The sequence below is a fragment of the Athalia rosae genome, chromosome 8 (genome assembly GCF_917208135.1).
Source record: "Athalia rosae chromosome 8, iyAthRosa1.1, whole genome shotgun sequence".
NCBI classification, from domain to species: Eukaryota; Metazoa; Arthropoda; class Insecta; order Hymenoptera; family Athaliidae; genus Athalia; species Athalia rosae.
Window position 1 is genome coordinate 4,678,922 of NC_064033.1, and position 15,910 is coordinate 4,694,831.

A 15,910-nucleotide genomic window follows, 5' to 3' on the forward strand; every position below is an offset into this window, starting at 1 on the left:
ATCGGTATACGCCAATATAATGTATTGTGTTCGCCGCGTGTACATATGTATGTATATACGTGTGTACACATGCACAGATATTATATTTACTCGAGAGTCGCTTCACCCGTTGAATTATTATTGTGCAAAAGTACATAATAATGCATAAATAGTACAGTATAGTTATGTGCGTCGTGTTACGTATGCAAAAACATACATGCCTATTTACTTAGGCGTACGTACGTACCTATATGTATGTATATACCTACCCCGCGTCTCGCGACGTGTATTTTTCCTATATACATACTATACATACCGTATTTACATGATATTATTGTATATACCGCGTTCCGTGTGTGGCGAAAAACTGCGCGAGTTATAAAACTTTCTCCATCCTCGCGTTGTACGACAGCTGACGTTTAAAAAGAGAAATTCCGTCGGCTCCCTAAAACCGTCGTCCCTTTCTCTCCATGAAGAAAAAAAAAAAAAAAAAAAACTAAATAAGAAACAAGATTAAAAAAGCCAACCAAATAAATGACAAAAATTCGAGTACCGTGGCCCGTCCCGCCAAAAAGCGGCGAACTTTTGCCACTCCGATTATTCCGCACGATCGCTCTTCCACTTTTTTTTTGCATTTTCATTACAATTATCGCAATCGTCGTCGTCGTTGTCTTCGTCATCGCCGTCGTTGTTCGCGTTCGCGTTCACCCTCGCGTACACAGGTGGGGAAAAATCGGCGATTAAGCGGGGAAAGAGAGGAGAGGAGAGAGAGCAAACGTCCGTAGAAGGAAGGAAGGAAGGAGAGAAAAGTCGAGCGAAATCGTCGTTGGTTGTGTAGCCCGCTGGGGTTGAGAGGGTGGAAGAGGATCCCGCCGTATAACGGCGAGAGCTTTTTTCGCAACCCCGGCACCCGAGCGCGCCGTCGGGTAATCCCGAAGATTTTCCTAAATCTTGGCAACCGGCCATCGCGCATAAATTCACGCGTGTACCTACGCGATATTATTCGTCCCCCCCTCCGAAAAATCCCCCCACCGTGTTGTACGATAACCGTGGCGAAATGTGTTTTATTTTTTTATTTTTTTTCTTTTTCTTTTTCTCTCGTTTCAGACGCGAAACTCGGCGAGGATTTTTTGGATCGTTGCGCGCCACGTGCACGTACGATGCGCGCGGGAACGTAGAGAAAAAAACGAGAAAATTTTCAGAGGAAACGAGGAGAGACGAAAAAAGCACGGATCAGAGGTGGGTTACGCGTGGACACGCGTGCGAGGCTTATATTTGCTTCTTATTCCCGAAAGAAATTTTGCAAAACCTTTGCGAACTAGGTACGAAACTGAAATGAAGAGATCTTCGGACCGGTCGATTCGTTGTTTTGTTCGACGTTTCTTCGATCGCGCGTACGTGGATTTTATCCGGTCAAGAGAAATGAAATTTCATTTATTCAAGAGACGAATCGTTTTTTCATCGTTTCTTGTTTTTTTTTTTCTTCTCCTCTTCTTCTTCACTCGTTACACTCGAAAAGTAGTTCCAAATTCATTTTGCACGCTACGACTGTCCGTGTATACCTACCTACATAAAAAAAAAAAAGCGGAGAGACGACGTGAACTTTAATTGCAAGTTCTGAGTAAAGTTTATTATACTCTTATCGTGTACAAACTTTTGCATTATTCAATTAAGTTTCTATATTAGAAAACTTTGTCGCGGTATTGTTGTTTAAACGATACAGACGATTTTATACCACACGTATATCTAGCGTGACGAACGTGGGATCGAGTGAGAATATTTTCGAAAATTGAAAATAAAGGACGGCAAAATATCAACGAAGACGGTGTTCGCGGTGAGGATTTTATTTTCTTTTTTTTTCATTTTCTCTCTTATTTCGCTTCTGCTAATACGCGTGAGAAAACGGTGAAAAAAAAAAAATTTATTAACGATGTGATTGCGGCGCGTCTAATGGATTGGTTTTATATTTAAGGAATTCGTTTTCCGAATCCGAATCCGAAGCTGGTGGAGAAGTCGGGTTGAAGGAAGAAGGAAGGCTGCGTTGGTCGTTTATTGGCCGGTCGCTACAAACCACTACTTCTAATTTAGGAAGGGGGCGGGGGGGGGGGGGGGGGGAGGAGGAGGGAATAAATGTGTACCGGAGGAAAACGATCGAAAAGCGAAACAGCGAAAAGCTATAAGTATATCGGTACGAAAGATAAATTACCCCGACGTTCTCCGACTTCCTTTTTCTCACCCATTGAATTACCCTCAAAGTGGCTACCGCCATTTATTTAGGTCAATCTTAAAACGAAGCAATCGAGCCCGCCCTCTCTCCCGTTGCTATAAGATGTCCACTGCCCGCGCTTTTTACTTTCCATTTATTTATTTATTTATTTCTTTATTTTTTTTTTCCCCAGGTGCTCGAAACAAATGGCCCCTTGTACTGTATACCTCTACCGAGGTGAAAAGTTATCGCGTTGGCCGCAGATGAGATGGCCCTCTATCTCCCCCCGTTAATAATTCATCACGCTGTGGTGGGTATTCAATTTTGGATCATACAGTTTTTCGCACCCCCCAGAAGCAAAAATCTGCTTTTTCGCCGTCCCCTATCGACCGACGGCGCGCTAATTTTCGAATTCGAAATCCGCCCGTGAGTAAGAAGTGCATTTTTTCGATCGCTGTATTCGTCGCGCGACCGGAAAAAAAATTAGGGAATACGAACGAGGGGAGGCGAAATAAATTATCGAGTCGACCGCGCAAGGGAGCAACTATCCTCCTCCTATTCGTGTATTACCACGGTTGAACTTTACACAACGTGTATACGTATATTTCTAGCGCGCTACGCCAAGAAAAGTTTCTCGACTTTCTTTATTCCCGGCTCGCCAACCATATACACTTCCGGTTGGAGTTGTTTTTTTTTTTTTTTCTTTTTTTTTTTTCTATCCCCCCTTCATTTTCCCCCCATTCACACGTTTCGTTTTTCCTTTTCCTCGGCAATATTTTTCGCACACCTCCGTTCGCGAAAGTTCCAGATTACGCGCGTGCTTTACCGGCGCAGAAAAAAAAAGATTTTCTTACATTCCGTGTAACCGGAAGGTGGTAGAGAACCGACGATCGTTCGAATCCTCGGTAAATGTATACTTTACGGAGATACGTAACACGTACGCGCGAAAAACGTACCCGTGCTCGGAGATCGATTAACGTTTACCCCGTTCCCCTCCCCTGCCTCGCGTACGTCTACAGCTCGAACGCGGAAAATTGAAAATTCCTCGGGTAAGCTCGAAACAAAAATCGGAAACGAAGCGAAACGGGAAGATAGAGAAATTTTCCATCGTCGGACGCACGTCGCTCGACGATGCGTTTTCATATCGCGTCGCGCCGACGTTTGCTCGCAAGGGGAAAATTTACCCGTCTCCGGAATTTCGCACCACCCCGTCTCGTTTACCGTGTGGCGAGAAAGCGGGGAAAAACGAAAAATGATACGGATAACTTTACGTACCGCGCGCGGTACGTAGTTACGTTATACTCAGATATTTTTCACGCGCTGAGGTGAGTCTCTTCTACCTCGAAGACGGAGAAATCTTTCGTCGATTTCTGTACCCCGTTAACGAGTAATTCCGGGCTTTTGAGCTGTTTTTTTTTCTTCTTTAATTTCAATTTCATTCGTACAAAAATTGAACGAATCGTTTCACGGGCGATTTCTTTCGCTCTCTCCCACTTTTTTTTTCCTCTTCTCTACCAGACGATACAAAATTCTTCTACACCCCCTTCGTCCGATCTCGTTCTCGCTCCGCGGAGCTTTTCATTTATTATTACAGCCTAGACACCGTGCACCCCACACACGGTAGTCCGTCGTTACATAAACCGTTTATTATTTACTACGTATATGTAAGCGAAAGCTCATCGTAAAACTTGTATCTATATATCCACGCTATTATAGGGTTGTTGTATTTGTTGTTGTTGAGCGAGCGCGCGCGAGAGGGGCTTACGAACGAAGTTTCTAACGGCAATCTTGTTAGGAACTTCGTTCGAACGGTGGAAGTGTAGAATTGACGTCGTCCGAACGAAACGCGAGAGATGAGAGAAAAAACGAAGAGAAATTAGAAACGAAAAGTACGATCTATGCGCGGGGGATTAATCGCGTCGTACGGGATTATTCTGGCGATGGACCTGAGTCGGTTTCCAAAAAAAAACAGGAGCCGAGAGAGACATCCTCGTTCCGCCGAAACGAAACTATTTCGAATTTTCTCTGATTCGCGTTCGATTTGTCCGTATCCATTTTTATTTCGCTCGAGGTCCTCGTTCCGGTGAGTCGGGAGAGGTGGAAGATTTTTTTGAAAACGAACGTTTCGGAAAATAGAATCGAAGCTCCGAGCGTTGTTACTCCGTACATTACCTAATTTCTCGAGATTTCGCGTCCCGTTCGATCAGCCGCGCCCTTAATAATATCCTCGCTCTCGTAATACCCCCTTCGGAAATTCGCTCTTCGTTACATTTTTATTTTCTATTCTCTCTCTCTTCTCTCAGCGTCCCCGAAGAACCGCCCCCCACTCGAGACGGAGAAATATGATTCGAGAGAGAAAGAAAAAGAAAAAAGAAAAATACAAAAAAGAAAAGAAAAGAAAAGAGAAGAAAAGGGAACGATCGGTGTGCGCGCAGCGGGGATTACCCGCGGCAATAAGGGGATCTATTTTGAAAATGATCGGCTCATAACCGTAATCCAGGCTTATACCGGAATTAACTCCGAATACTTATGGCGTAGGACCGCGCGTCCCGTGCATCGCCGACCAAATATATTCGGCGGCGTTGTACGATATACCTCGTGTGTGTGGCGCGTCGAGCTACGTTATTATTTCGCAGTAGTTGGATTATATTAGCTTCGCGTTTATTGTCGCCGAGTTAATAATTCGCATTGTTTGATATACCGTGCATAAACCGTGCGAGAGCGCGCGCCGCGCGGGAGACTCTTACGATGAAATTTATCAACGGCGAGGCCGGGTGTACACCCGACGACGACGACTACTACCCTCGGAGGGAGCGTAGAGTGGCTCGAAAATTAATCGGACGGAAAAACAACGAAACCGAAACTATGTATATTTCTCGAGGCCGAATGAAAATAATCCCAACGATATCGTTCGGGCATAGTATTCGTAACGTAGATTTTTGTTTTCGTCCAGCTCCCGGGGGATCGTTTCACTCGAGGCATCCCTTATATTCGGGCGAAAAAAAAAAGACTCCGGAGGTGGCGCGGTGACCTTCTTCTCCGCGGAATTTTTTTTTTCTTTTTTTTTTCTCCTTCCCTTTCGACGGAGTTATCCGGCCCACCGTTCTCCCGATAAAGAGAAAACTATATCACGAAGAGTTTCGGACGTTCTAGAACTGCGCGAACGGCGATGGAGCGAAAGAATTTTAAACGATAACTAACGAGACTTCGCACAGCTTCGCGTCTTTATGACGGCGGAGCTTTACAGCGGCGATGGAGGCGAGTAAAAATTGAAAACTTTCGCGGATAATTTAGATAAGTTGTTCTTACCGTGTATCGGGGGAGAAAACGAGATGGAAGAAACAAGGGGAATCGAACGGTGGAGAATTTTTCTCACTTTGCCTGATTCGGAATTCTTTTTTAATCCAGTTTACCAGGAATCGAAATGATCTTTTTTTTGCTGAAATTGTTTACTCGCAGATAACTGAAACGTGCGGTTTTCCGATATTTCGGCAAACTCAACGACGCTGCAAAAAATTGCGAGGACGAGGTCCGAAGCGGATGGGAAAGAGAAAAGGAAGATGAACGAGAGGACCGGTTTGGAAAAATTCTCCGCCTTTCCGCCGAGGTGTTCACACGTAATGACGGCTAGTCCGATTCCATCGGATCCGGTGAACTTTAAGAGTGACTTTAACGCGACCTGATTTCTCGAGTGCCGGTCGGAGGGAGGCGCTAGGCGCCTCTTAACATTTAAAACTGTCCGAGGACCGTTTAACCGAGGGGAAAAGTTCAACTTTTCACTCGGAAAACGCCCCGCCGATGGACGTATATCGAAAATTGAGAAACTCGGACGAGGGAACCGGCGGCGGCTATTACCCCGAAAGGTGACAACGAATTTTCGTAGACATTTTCGATTCTGTTATCATCGCCCAGAAATTTCATCCCCCCCCCCCCCCCGCGTCGCGGACCACATGAATCGAGTTCATCGATTTTAATAAATTCATTTTCTGGTCTCAATTTTTTCGCCATCGACTTTTTCCAGTCGTTCGGTAACAAGGGGATGGGTACCCGAATCGTTTCTACGCAGCGACAAGCCTCGCCCCCCCCCCCCCCCCCCCGTCGAAAATCTTATTTTTCTTTTTCTTTTCGTCCGTTCGTGCGTGGAATAAAGAGTATAGAAAAAAAAAAAGAAAAAAGAAGAAAGAGGGAACGAAGATCGCTGAGCGGCGCGTATAACGCGAATGGGGTCTGTAACGGTTGGTGGTAATACGCGGATCGCTCGAACGATTACAGGTGCTTTTCACTTAGGAGACAAAGAACTCGCTTTTCGGGGTGCTTCGGTTTCGAGAGTTTTCATCGTCAAAATGGCCCCAAAGTGGGCCTTTGTAACGCGATAATAAGCGTTTCTCCGTTATAGGTAGATAGAAGGGGGTGGTTACCGGCTGAACGAGCGATTTAAGTTTTCGATGCACGCGTAGCGGTTGAAAAAAAAAAAAAACGACAGAAATTCGCGGTGACTCGGTTAAAAACCGTCGCTGGGAAACGAATATACCGTACGTACGTGTGTACGTATGAGGTGAAAAATGTGTATCGAAAAAAAACGACGGAAGAACTACTCCGCGGTGGAAAAAAGTAGAGTATAACAATTTCGCGACGAATGTACCGCGGCAGTTTTTAAATTGCGGCGGAACGTGGACGGACGTTTTGAAAAAAAAGCGGGCGTGGAAAACGGGGAGGAGGCGGCGTAAAATTAGCGAACAATCGAACGTCAACGCTGGCGAATATCGGAAACCGTTTTAATTGAATGGGCGTAATCGAGGGACGAGAGACATTCATTTGATAAACCTGCAGATGGCTGTTTCCTACCGTTCCCGATTATTCCTGCGAACCGCCGGCACCGCGTTACACGACGATTCTCTCCGCTCCCCGCAGCCTACGGGGTTCGTTTGGACACCCCCCTCTACCCCCCCTTCCCCCCTTACTACTCCCCCTCGTCACCCGAGGCCCAATTCAATTTTGCAATCACCTTCGCGCTACCGAACGACGCTACCTACCTACCTATCATTTTTTTTTTTTTTTTCCACCTCCGATGTAACATCCGCGCTAATAGCTGGTACGTACCTTTTTATTCGGACTTTTTGATTTTCGCAATGTAGCCACAATGCGGAATCGAACATCATCGCAAAAATGGTTCGTCTTCGTTACTTTACAGATTCCTAAAACGCGTCGCCGTTGGAAAATTCTGGATAAAAAAGGAATTGCATATACGATGTTTAACTTGACACGGAACGCCCCGTATATTTTCTACTTTTTGGGTGTATAATGCGTTTGAAGGACGACAATCGATCCGATTGACGAGGTAATCCATCGCTTTGAAAAAATTTTCGAACCGTTTTCCCACGCCTGTTCGATTCGTACGGTTTGGCTCTTTTTTTTTTGTTTTCATTCATTCTTTTATCGTGTAAAAACATGAGAAAAAAATTGGAGAATACTCGATTATGCATGTACACCGCACATGGTTGAAATAACACATTATTCCAAAGTATGCGCGGGAAAAAGACAATTAGACGAAAGCGTACTTTCGAAAGGTCCGTGGGCATAATTACGACGAGCTTTCAAAAAGGACACGTTGCGGAACAAACGCGAAAAATAATGCTACGAGAGTTCTCGACGCCGTTGCGCTGCAGTATGGGGGATGGCATGCATTCCTCGAGCGAAATTTATAATTGAGTAGGTTCCCCATTTTTTGTTTTTTTTTGTTTTTTTTCGAAACACGAAAAATGATTATCTAATGATCGCGTACAACGTACGTTACAGAGTAACCGTGTGCAAAAGCTGTTTCGAGGGATGCCGTAGGAGCGAATTTACCATTAATATTTATGTCACGGGTTATCAAAAGTTTGAGCCGCGGGAATTTCGGAACAGCAACGACGGGCAGCTGCTTTTATGGGGATATAACGGTGAATCATTCGCTCCGGAGTTCCGTGAGTTTTTTTTTTTTTTTTCAACGTTTTTTGATTCGTCGAAAAATTACCCCCGGTTTTTCAAAAGTGCGGAAATATTTTATCGCGCGCGCGTGACTCGCACGTACAAGGGTCGACGAAACTTTGGCGGATCAAAGAAAAAAAAAAAAAGGTGAGAAAAAAAATGTAGAATCAAATTTTCCGGCTGAACCGTTCCAATTCAACTTACCCCCTTGGCAACCGCTACGTACGAACGCCGCCAGTGTTATCATCAGAAACGTTTTCATAATTGCACTCAATGTTTTTTGACAGAAGAAGAATTTAAACGAATGACGACGACAACGTTGACGATTTATTTATACGAAGAGCCACAAGTGGACCGTTCGGGTTTCACTGATATGATTGTTATAGTTTCCGTTCCCGTTTATTTTTCTCGAATCTTTCTCGAATGATATGTTCTCTTTGATTTTCAGACGTAGGATCTAGAAGGGCTCCTGAAAAATCGAAGGGTCGATTTATTCGATCCTCTCGGAACGAACCCGACGCTTATTTTTGGGGAGGAAAAAAGCTGCTTGGGCCGCCGCACGAGCCACGAGTCGACGGGTTCGCTGGCGTTGAAAAAAATCCTGCTTTTCGGGGGGTTGGACAGGATCCCCTGGCGCGAGTCCAGAGCCGACTGAAGGGACGAAAGGTATAAGCCGAAGAGCTCGGAGCTCGCATCGCTGATATTCTACTCCGGACAAATCACGTGATATCACGACCGCGCGCAGACTCCGTTTCACCCCGTAGACGACCGCGCGACACGCCACCCTTCCTTCTGCCGCAAGGGCGCGAGTAAAAATTTTCGACAACCTTCCCTGCACGCTGCGCACCCGCGTTTACCGTATAGGTTTTGGAAAACAGAACGCTTTTCTATTTGCAGATTTCCAAGCGGTGGGTTGGCGTACGCTCGGCGAAACGGATATAAGAGAAACTCAACCCCCCTGAAACGCTCCAGGACCCGCAACCGCAGTAGCGAAAGGATCTCGTACCTACAGGTATATTCGGTCTAGTTTTTTTTTCGAAAACTAGAACGTACCGTAAAACGAATTTATTATCACCCGCCGCACGAAAACCCTTCTGGCACGAATTGCTGAGAACTATTTTTGGAAAGAACAATTTTTTTTCCAAACTGCACCACCGCTCCGAATTACCCGAGTAATAATGCGGGCTCGAGCTCCTGTCTTTTCATTCACTCCGTTTCCTTTTTCTCTCGTAATTTTTATCGTCGAAATTTTGGAAGAAAGAAACGCAGGAGAGAAAGCTCACCCGAGGAACGGAAAGAGACGTATTGACTTCCGTTCGAACGTGAATTTCGCAACGGTGACGGATAGAAAAAAAAAGTAGGGTGGGCTTCGAACGAAGATATTATGTACTCTGACGAAACAACGTTTTCGTTTCTTAAACTCTCATTACTGTTGCTGCACTTGCGCGTAGAGGAATGTCGATCATTGAACGTCGAAAGTACTGACCGTTGTACCGTTGATACCACAACCCATAAAACGGTCAATTTTTCATCATTCCAAAAAAACAAAAATAAAAAAATCAGAGAAATCTGACGCTGCAGAATCATTGTACTCCGCGCAACTATTGCTACCTAACGGGTTTAATCTGAAAATTGGATCACAGCAATTCATTGTGCTGAAAATAATTGTTTTACTTTCACAACGCGTTTTGTTTTTTATATTTGCGAGGATTGTTTTAATTTTCTGTTATCCCATTCGAAGCTTTTAATTTCTAGATTTCATTAGCGACTATATTGTTACAATGAAAGTTCCATTAAATTTTTGAATACTTATAGTATAGTGGGAGAAAGAGTAAATTTCTCAACTCGAATACCCCAGACTTTTTACTTACTTCTGACACTTTTTATCATTTTTATTATAACAATTCTCGGCTTATAATGCGAATTTTCAGTTTAATTTCGATGTTAAATATTATTATTTTGCTTCTCCTTCCCGTGCGACGTTTTTACGGGACGAGGATTAATTAAATTTAAAAAAGTGTCGCTCCGGCAGCGGCAACTCTTATACGCAAACCTCTTACCTCTTTACACATTTTTACATTTTTTTCGGTCTTCCACAAATTTTTATTTCATTTTTTTTTTTTTTGTTTTCTGTCTCTTTTTTGCCTCCATTATCGATAAACTTATAGGTATACGTACAGACTTCCTCCATCGCTGCTGCCCATCAGGGTTGAGCCGGATGTTCGCGTGAGAAAATATTTTCACCTTCAACGATGTCTTGATAAAAGACAAAAAGTTACAATTACAATTCAAGAACGAACAAGACATTGTTAGGTATTTACTTTATTTTTTGGATTGTTTTTTTTGTTCCCCCTTATTCTTTTCTATTCTTCGCTTACCCTCGACTAAAATGTTCGTCCATTCATACCGCATGATGGATATACGTGTGCAGTTATTAAAACGTAACAAGTGTTAGTTGTTTTTTTTTTTTTTTCAAAAAAAATCTTTTTCTTCTATTCCAATTTGTATGATAATAATAATCGTTTGACTCGAGCGATCCTGGCGCATCGTGTCGCATATGTTGGTGGATTTTAATTAATGGAGAATCTCATCGGGAAAAGTTTCTACAGCGCAATGAAGAAGTAGAGCCCCTTATTATGAATATTCCGAGTAGTTACTCACCGAACTTTTTCTCGGGAGCTCAAGGCTGTCCCGTTATAGTTGCGATATTTTGTTATTTTGAAATCAGTAAAATTGAAATTTAATTGAGACGGAGCGATGTGAACCGTATTTCGCATCGTAACCAGAAAAACTTGGGCGCTTTTTCTTCTCGGGAAACAATACGGAGCTCGAATTCGTGTTGGATTTTTTATCACGGCTGACACGGATATAAATACTGAGGAGAGAGGATAAGAGAAAATTCTTATTCACTGTACAGGGGTGCGAAAGGGGTGAGAAATATGGATATAATTCGATATTGATTTATGAGGAATACATATCCGAATTCCAAAATTTCCTCGCTTATATGATACGAGTACATTCGTCTTAATTTATATCCCGAATATAACCCGAAACCCGGTTCATTTCTCGTCTAATTTATGGCAAATAAAGTTCCCTGCCTTCGAAATGAAGAACATTCTTCACAGCCGTGGATATCAATGTCACCATAATTTTCCCGCCATTCAAATTAAAGCCGTTTTCACCCGCGGTATTCTTGGTTCCTGACTCGATTCTCTCATCCCATTTTTACTGTACGAAAAAAATCAAAAAGCGAAAGAAATATGATAAATTCTAAAAACTTTTACGACACGTAGTAACATTCTCGCATCCATAATAACGTTCTAGAAAATTATAGACATTGTTAACGCAGAATCGGAACGGATTTCCAGTCAATCTAAATTAGGATAATTAAATTGAGTGGAGTTTTCAACTCCTAGACACCGATGAAGCCTATGAGTTTCATCGATGGAATTTTAGTTTTCCAAAATTCTGATGGGTAATATAACAGTAGCATTCTATTCAAATATTTTATATGATAATTTTTATTTTTTTGCTGACAATGAGATCGCTGAAATGTATATCATCCTATTATTTTCGAGGATCCATAAATAGTGGGAATTTTTTAAGGCTCTCAGATTTGTAATTCAAATTTTTGGCTCTGTTTTAGGCATGTAAGTTGGGCGACAATCGGATGGTTGGTTGTCCAATTGAATTAGATGTATAGAACAGCTAATTGCCCCTTGCATTGTTGAGCTATTGATCTCTAAATTGCCTTTCAAGATAAAAGGTTTTGAAAGGACGAAGGACGAAGGTAGCGCATGACGATTTCATGGTCGCGCGCGTTTTATTTCAACTTGTCGTGTTCGCTGGCGGCCATTTCCTGTATGAACTTGCCTCAGTATCGCGTCGATTCTGAATTGTGACGGTTGTGAAGTGCAGCAGTGTGCGATAGGCCGCTGTCCGCCAGTATTACCTAAAAAATTCGTAATTATTTATTTATCAGTGCGTCTTTAGTGTTGATACAATAAATAATGGCGAATTTAAGGCAAACACCCTTAACCTGCAGCGGGCACACGAGACCAGTTGTCCACTTAGCTTTCTCCGATGTAACGGAGTCCGGCTACTATCTAATTTCGGCATGTAAAGGTAACTTTTCCGAGACATTTCATTTAACGATGTTTGACAGTTAATCGTTTGATTATTATTTTTATTTCATTGCATACCCATATGGACATCGGTTATTTATTTATGCTTTTCATTATTCCCTCTTCTTTTTACATACTTTTATCTCATGGTACTTTATTCCGTTCAACTCTTGCTTGCCTTGGCCTAGTTTCAAACGGTATCCAAGGCCCTGACCACTCGTACAATACCAACCAAAGACTTATAACGATCGCAAACGATTATAAACGGGTGGAAAAATTTAATTTCCTGCACATAACACAATCAAACTAGAATTGACGTTGGTCAGAAACTACCCTCTCTAGTCGAGGATCATCCCTCACATCTACGGTGTCCGACCCCGAATGAAACCTTAGATATGCGCACCTACTACCGGTGACTAAGGTAGTTTTTAATTAGGAATCAACTTGCTTCCTGATAGACGTCATTGATATTCGAACCCACCGAAATACATATTGATCTTGGATGTAAAATTCAAAAAAATTGATGTTATTCGGATCCCTTTATTTTTCAGATGGGAAACCCATGTTAAGACAGGGTGACACGGGAGATTGGATCGGAACGTTTGAAGGGCATAAAGGGGCAGTGTGGGGTGTGGCTCTAAACCCACAGGCCACGAGAGCTGCGACTGGGGCAGCTGATTTCAATGCCAAAGTATGGGATGCGGTAAAAGGAGAAGAAGTTCATTCCTTCCAACACAACCATATCGTCAAGTCTGTGAACTTTAGTTCGGACTCGAATTACTTGTGCACCGGTTCAAATGAAAAACTTGTCCGCATTTATGATCTGAACAAACCAGAAGCTACACCTCAGGTCAGTAGATACAAACGACCGATAAAAATAATTGAAAAGAGTAGATTTTCAACGGCATTGAATCCTCACCCAGGTATTCTCAGGACACACGAGTGGCATAAGGCATGTTACATTTTTCAAAAATGATACGGCTCTGGTTACTTGTGCCGATGACAAAACTCTCAGAGTCTGGGACAGAAATAGCAGGCAAGAAATGAAGAGACTTGATTTTCCGGCAATACCTAGTTCCATGGAAGTTTCCAGGGATGGAAATGTAATCACGACTACGCACTCTAATGTCGTCACCTTTTGGGATAGCAAAGAGTAAGTGGGAAAAATAAAAACTTGGAAATAATGGCATGCAGGATTGCGAGGGTTACAAGATCAGATACATTTACCATGATAGATAAAGATATAAACCATCTAAGGATGTCGAAGGTCCATTTATCGATGTAGACAGTTTTACTTTCAAATAATGGAGTGAGTTTTACTTCCTGATTGCTCGTGTCCTTGACGCGGACAGCCATGGCCCAGAAGGAAATGACTGCCCCACGTTTATTTTTATATCGTCACAAAATCACTCACGAGCAATGACTCTTGTTTACAATATGAAGCGAGAATAATTCATCATCTTGCTTTAGGAATATTTCACTGCATTGTGGCATTGGAATAATGAATAGTTTATGCGTCATGCGACTTATGCACTTATGCGTGCATCTTTATTGATTTTTCTCTTCTCATTTGAGGTACTGATTATCCGTTTCATCGGCTCTTCATTGTTTACAGATTAACTAAGATTCGCGAATTCAATGTTCCCACGCAAGTGAACAGTGCGAGTTTACATCCAGACTGCAGCATTTTTGTGTGCGGAGGAGAAGATCTCAAAATGTACAAATTTGACTATATTACTGGAGCAGAGATTGGTGAGTAATATTTTCAGTCTGCTTATGTCATTTAGTGAAGAACTTGTAGAAAAATTCTCACCGTAGTTACCATTGGCTGAATAACATTATTCAGTTAAGGTCATAACTCGTAACCTGTCTTGAGTAGCTGCGTCTGAAGGCCAGCCTGAGAGTATTATAATTCTGAACTTGACTTTGCCCTTCATCGATATCACTTCAACTTTTTATTTCATTGAAAAAGAAATAAAAACTCGATCAATGCCACCTCGTGTACACAATAGAAGATGAAGTTCATTCCGAGTTGCTGAATTGCAGAAATTCTCATGTATCTGATTACAGAATCGTTCAAGGGCCATTTCGGTCCTGTTCATTGCGTTCGATTCTCTCCCGATGGTGAACTGTACGCGAGCGGATCTGAAGACGGTACACTTAGACTGTGGCAGACCACCATAGGAAAGACGTACGGTCTATGGCGCTGTATAGAGCAGACTCCAATAATTCCAGAGAACGCCGCGCTCAACAACAAACAAGAGGTTTCGGCCAGCTAAATAAAAAATCTCAAGTCAGACATCAAATGATAATGTTAAACGTTTAGACTGTACGAATCATCCGGAGGTATTTTTCTTTCAAGATAGCCATCCGTTGACTATTTTTGTGATAGCAGAGGTATGCAATTTTCTAAATTAACGTGAAATTTGCTTTTATTTTTTCGGAGACCATCTCGAATTGTCAACAAGATTCGAGTGTTTATCTCTGTTGAAAACTTCAACTCTGTTCACTTCTTGGGATGAACTAAGGAGGAATCGAAGGTAAGAGAAGTGACCTTAAATTCAATGCATCAATTACTCTTTACGAGGCAATTGCGAGCTACGAGTTCGTATTTATTTATCAATTTTTGGGACATGCGATATCGACTATCTTGTCGCGCATACCTGACCCATCTTGTAAATCTTTCCATAGTAAGACAAAAAGATTTTTTATACCAAGATAACCCAGAGCTGTTGCGCTCTTTGGTGTTCGATTATTAAAAATCTTCTGTATATAAATATGTAATACACGCCTGAACAAGGTCTCGAAAATATAGTTGTACAATTCAATTCTTCTCACATACATATATTTCTTACGAACAAATCTTTTCAACCGGATCTTGGATTCTATGAATTATACCAAGTTACGGAACAATTTCAACGATATGTTAATTGATAAATGGGTAATCAGTTACATGATCAATGCAATTAATAAGCTGTACTTCAAATTGCAATTTGCTATACTATTGGAGCATGTGAATAAATGGAGGAAATAAAAACAAAGACAAGTATTTATTATAGAAAAAAAGGGGTTTATTATTATTATTATCATCATTACATTCACTATTGTTGTTATTATCATTATTAATATTATTATTATTATTATTATTATACAAACGTTATGTTTACGATTAAAATTGGTAGAGGCTAATAAAATATAAAAGAGCGACAAATAATTAAGTACGACTTAAAAGTCTATAGAGAAACAGCGTTCGTCAATATAATGGAACAGCTGCAATTGTATATCGTTACTTGATTTAATTAACATGAATTCAACACGGTATAATACGTACTCGTATTTCGAACGCCCGATTTCAACGAACCGGACCAGAGAATGATAACTCTGAGAAACATCATATTCTGGCAGTATTGTAGATTTCTCGTGATACTCTGCTGCTAAAGTGATCACGTTTCATGCATCTTTGGACGTTACTTATAAGCCATAACGGCTCATCGTTGAAATTATTGTAAACGGCCTATTTTTTTTCCTTTTTTTTTTTTGTTAATCCTTTTTCCTCTCTTCAAGTTCGATTCATGCGGTAGATGAAAAACTTCAAACAGTCTGGTTTATACGTATCATCCAGTTTGACGATAAA

General features: G+C 41.9%; 2 protein-coding genes across 4 annotated transcripts in view; one reads left to right on the forward strand and one right to left on the reverse strand.

Annotated features, from left to right (window-relative positions):
- LOC105686624 overlaps positions 1–8,607 on the reverse strand; it is a 32,748-nt gene extending 24,141 nt beyond the window's left edge. The window contains exon 1 of the mRNA XM_048659942.1: positions 8,357–8,607. Within this exon, the coding sequence (XP_048515899.1) occupies positions 8,357–8,414 (58 nt within the window). The 5' untranslated portion in view covers positions 8,415–8,607. The remainder of the gene's footprint in view (positions 1–8,356) is intronic.
- A 69-nt stretch (positions 8,608–8,676) lies between these two features.
- Positions 8,677–15,597, forward strand: LOC105686623 (serine-threonine kinase receptor-associated protein). 3 transcript variants are annotated; one of them, XM_048659936.1, is made up of 6 exons: positions 8,677–8,818; positions 9,050–9,164; positions 12,828–13,126; positions 13,200–13,429; positions 13,892–14,028; positions 14,347–15,597. In XM_048659936.1, the coding sequence occupies exons 3-6, from the start codon at positions 12,839–12,841 to the stop codon at positions 14,553–14,555; spliced, it is 864 nt and encodes a 287-aa protein (XP_048515893.1). In that variant the 5' UTR covers positions 8,677–8,818; positions 9,050–9,164; positions 12,828–12,838; the 3' UTR covers positions 14,556–15,597. The 3 variants fall into 3 exon arrangements, with proteins under 3 accessions (XP_048515893.1, XP_020708397.1, XP_012257044.1); XM_020852738.3 differs by lacking the exon at positions 8,677–8,818 and adding an exon at positions 8,844–8,961; XM_012401621.3 differs by lacking the exons at positions 8,677–8,818; positions 9,050–9,164 and adding an exon at positions 12,009–12,277.
- The last annotated feature ends 313 nt before the right edge of the window (positions 15,598–15,910 follow it).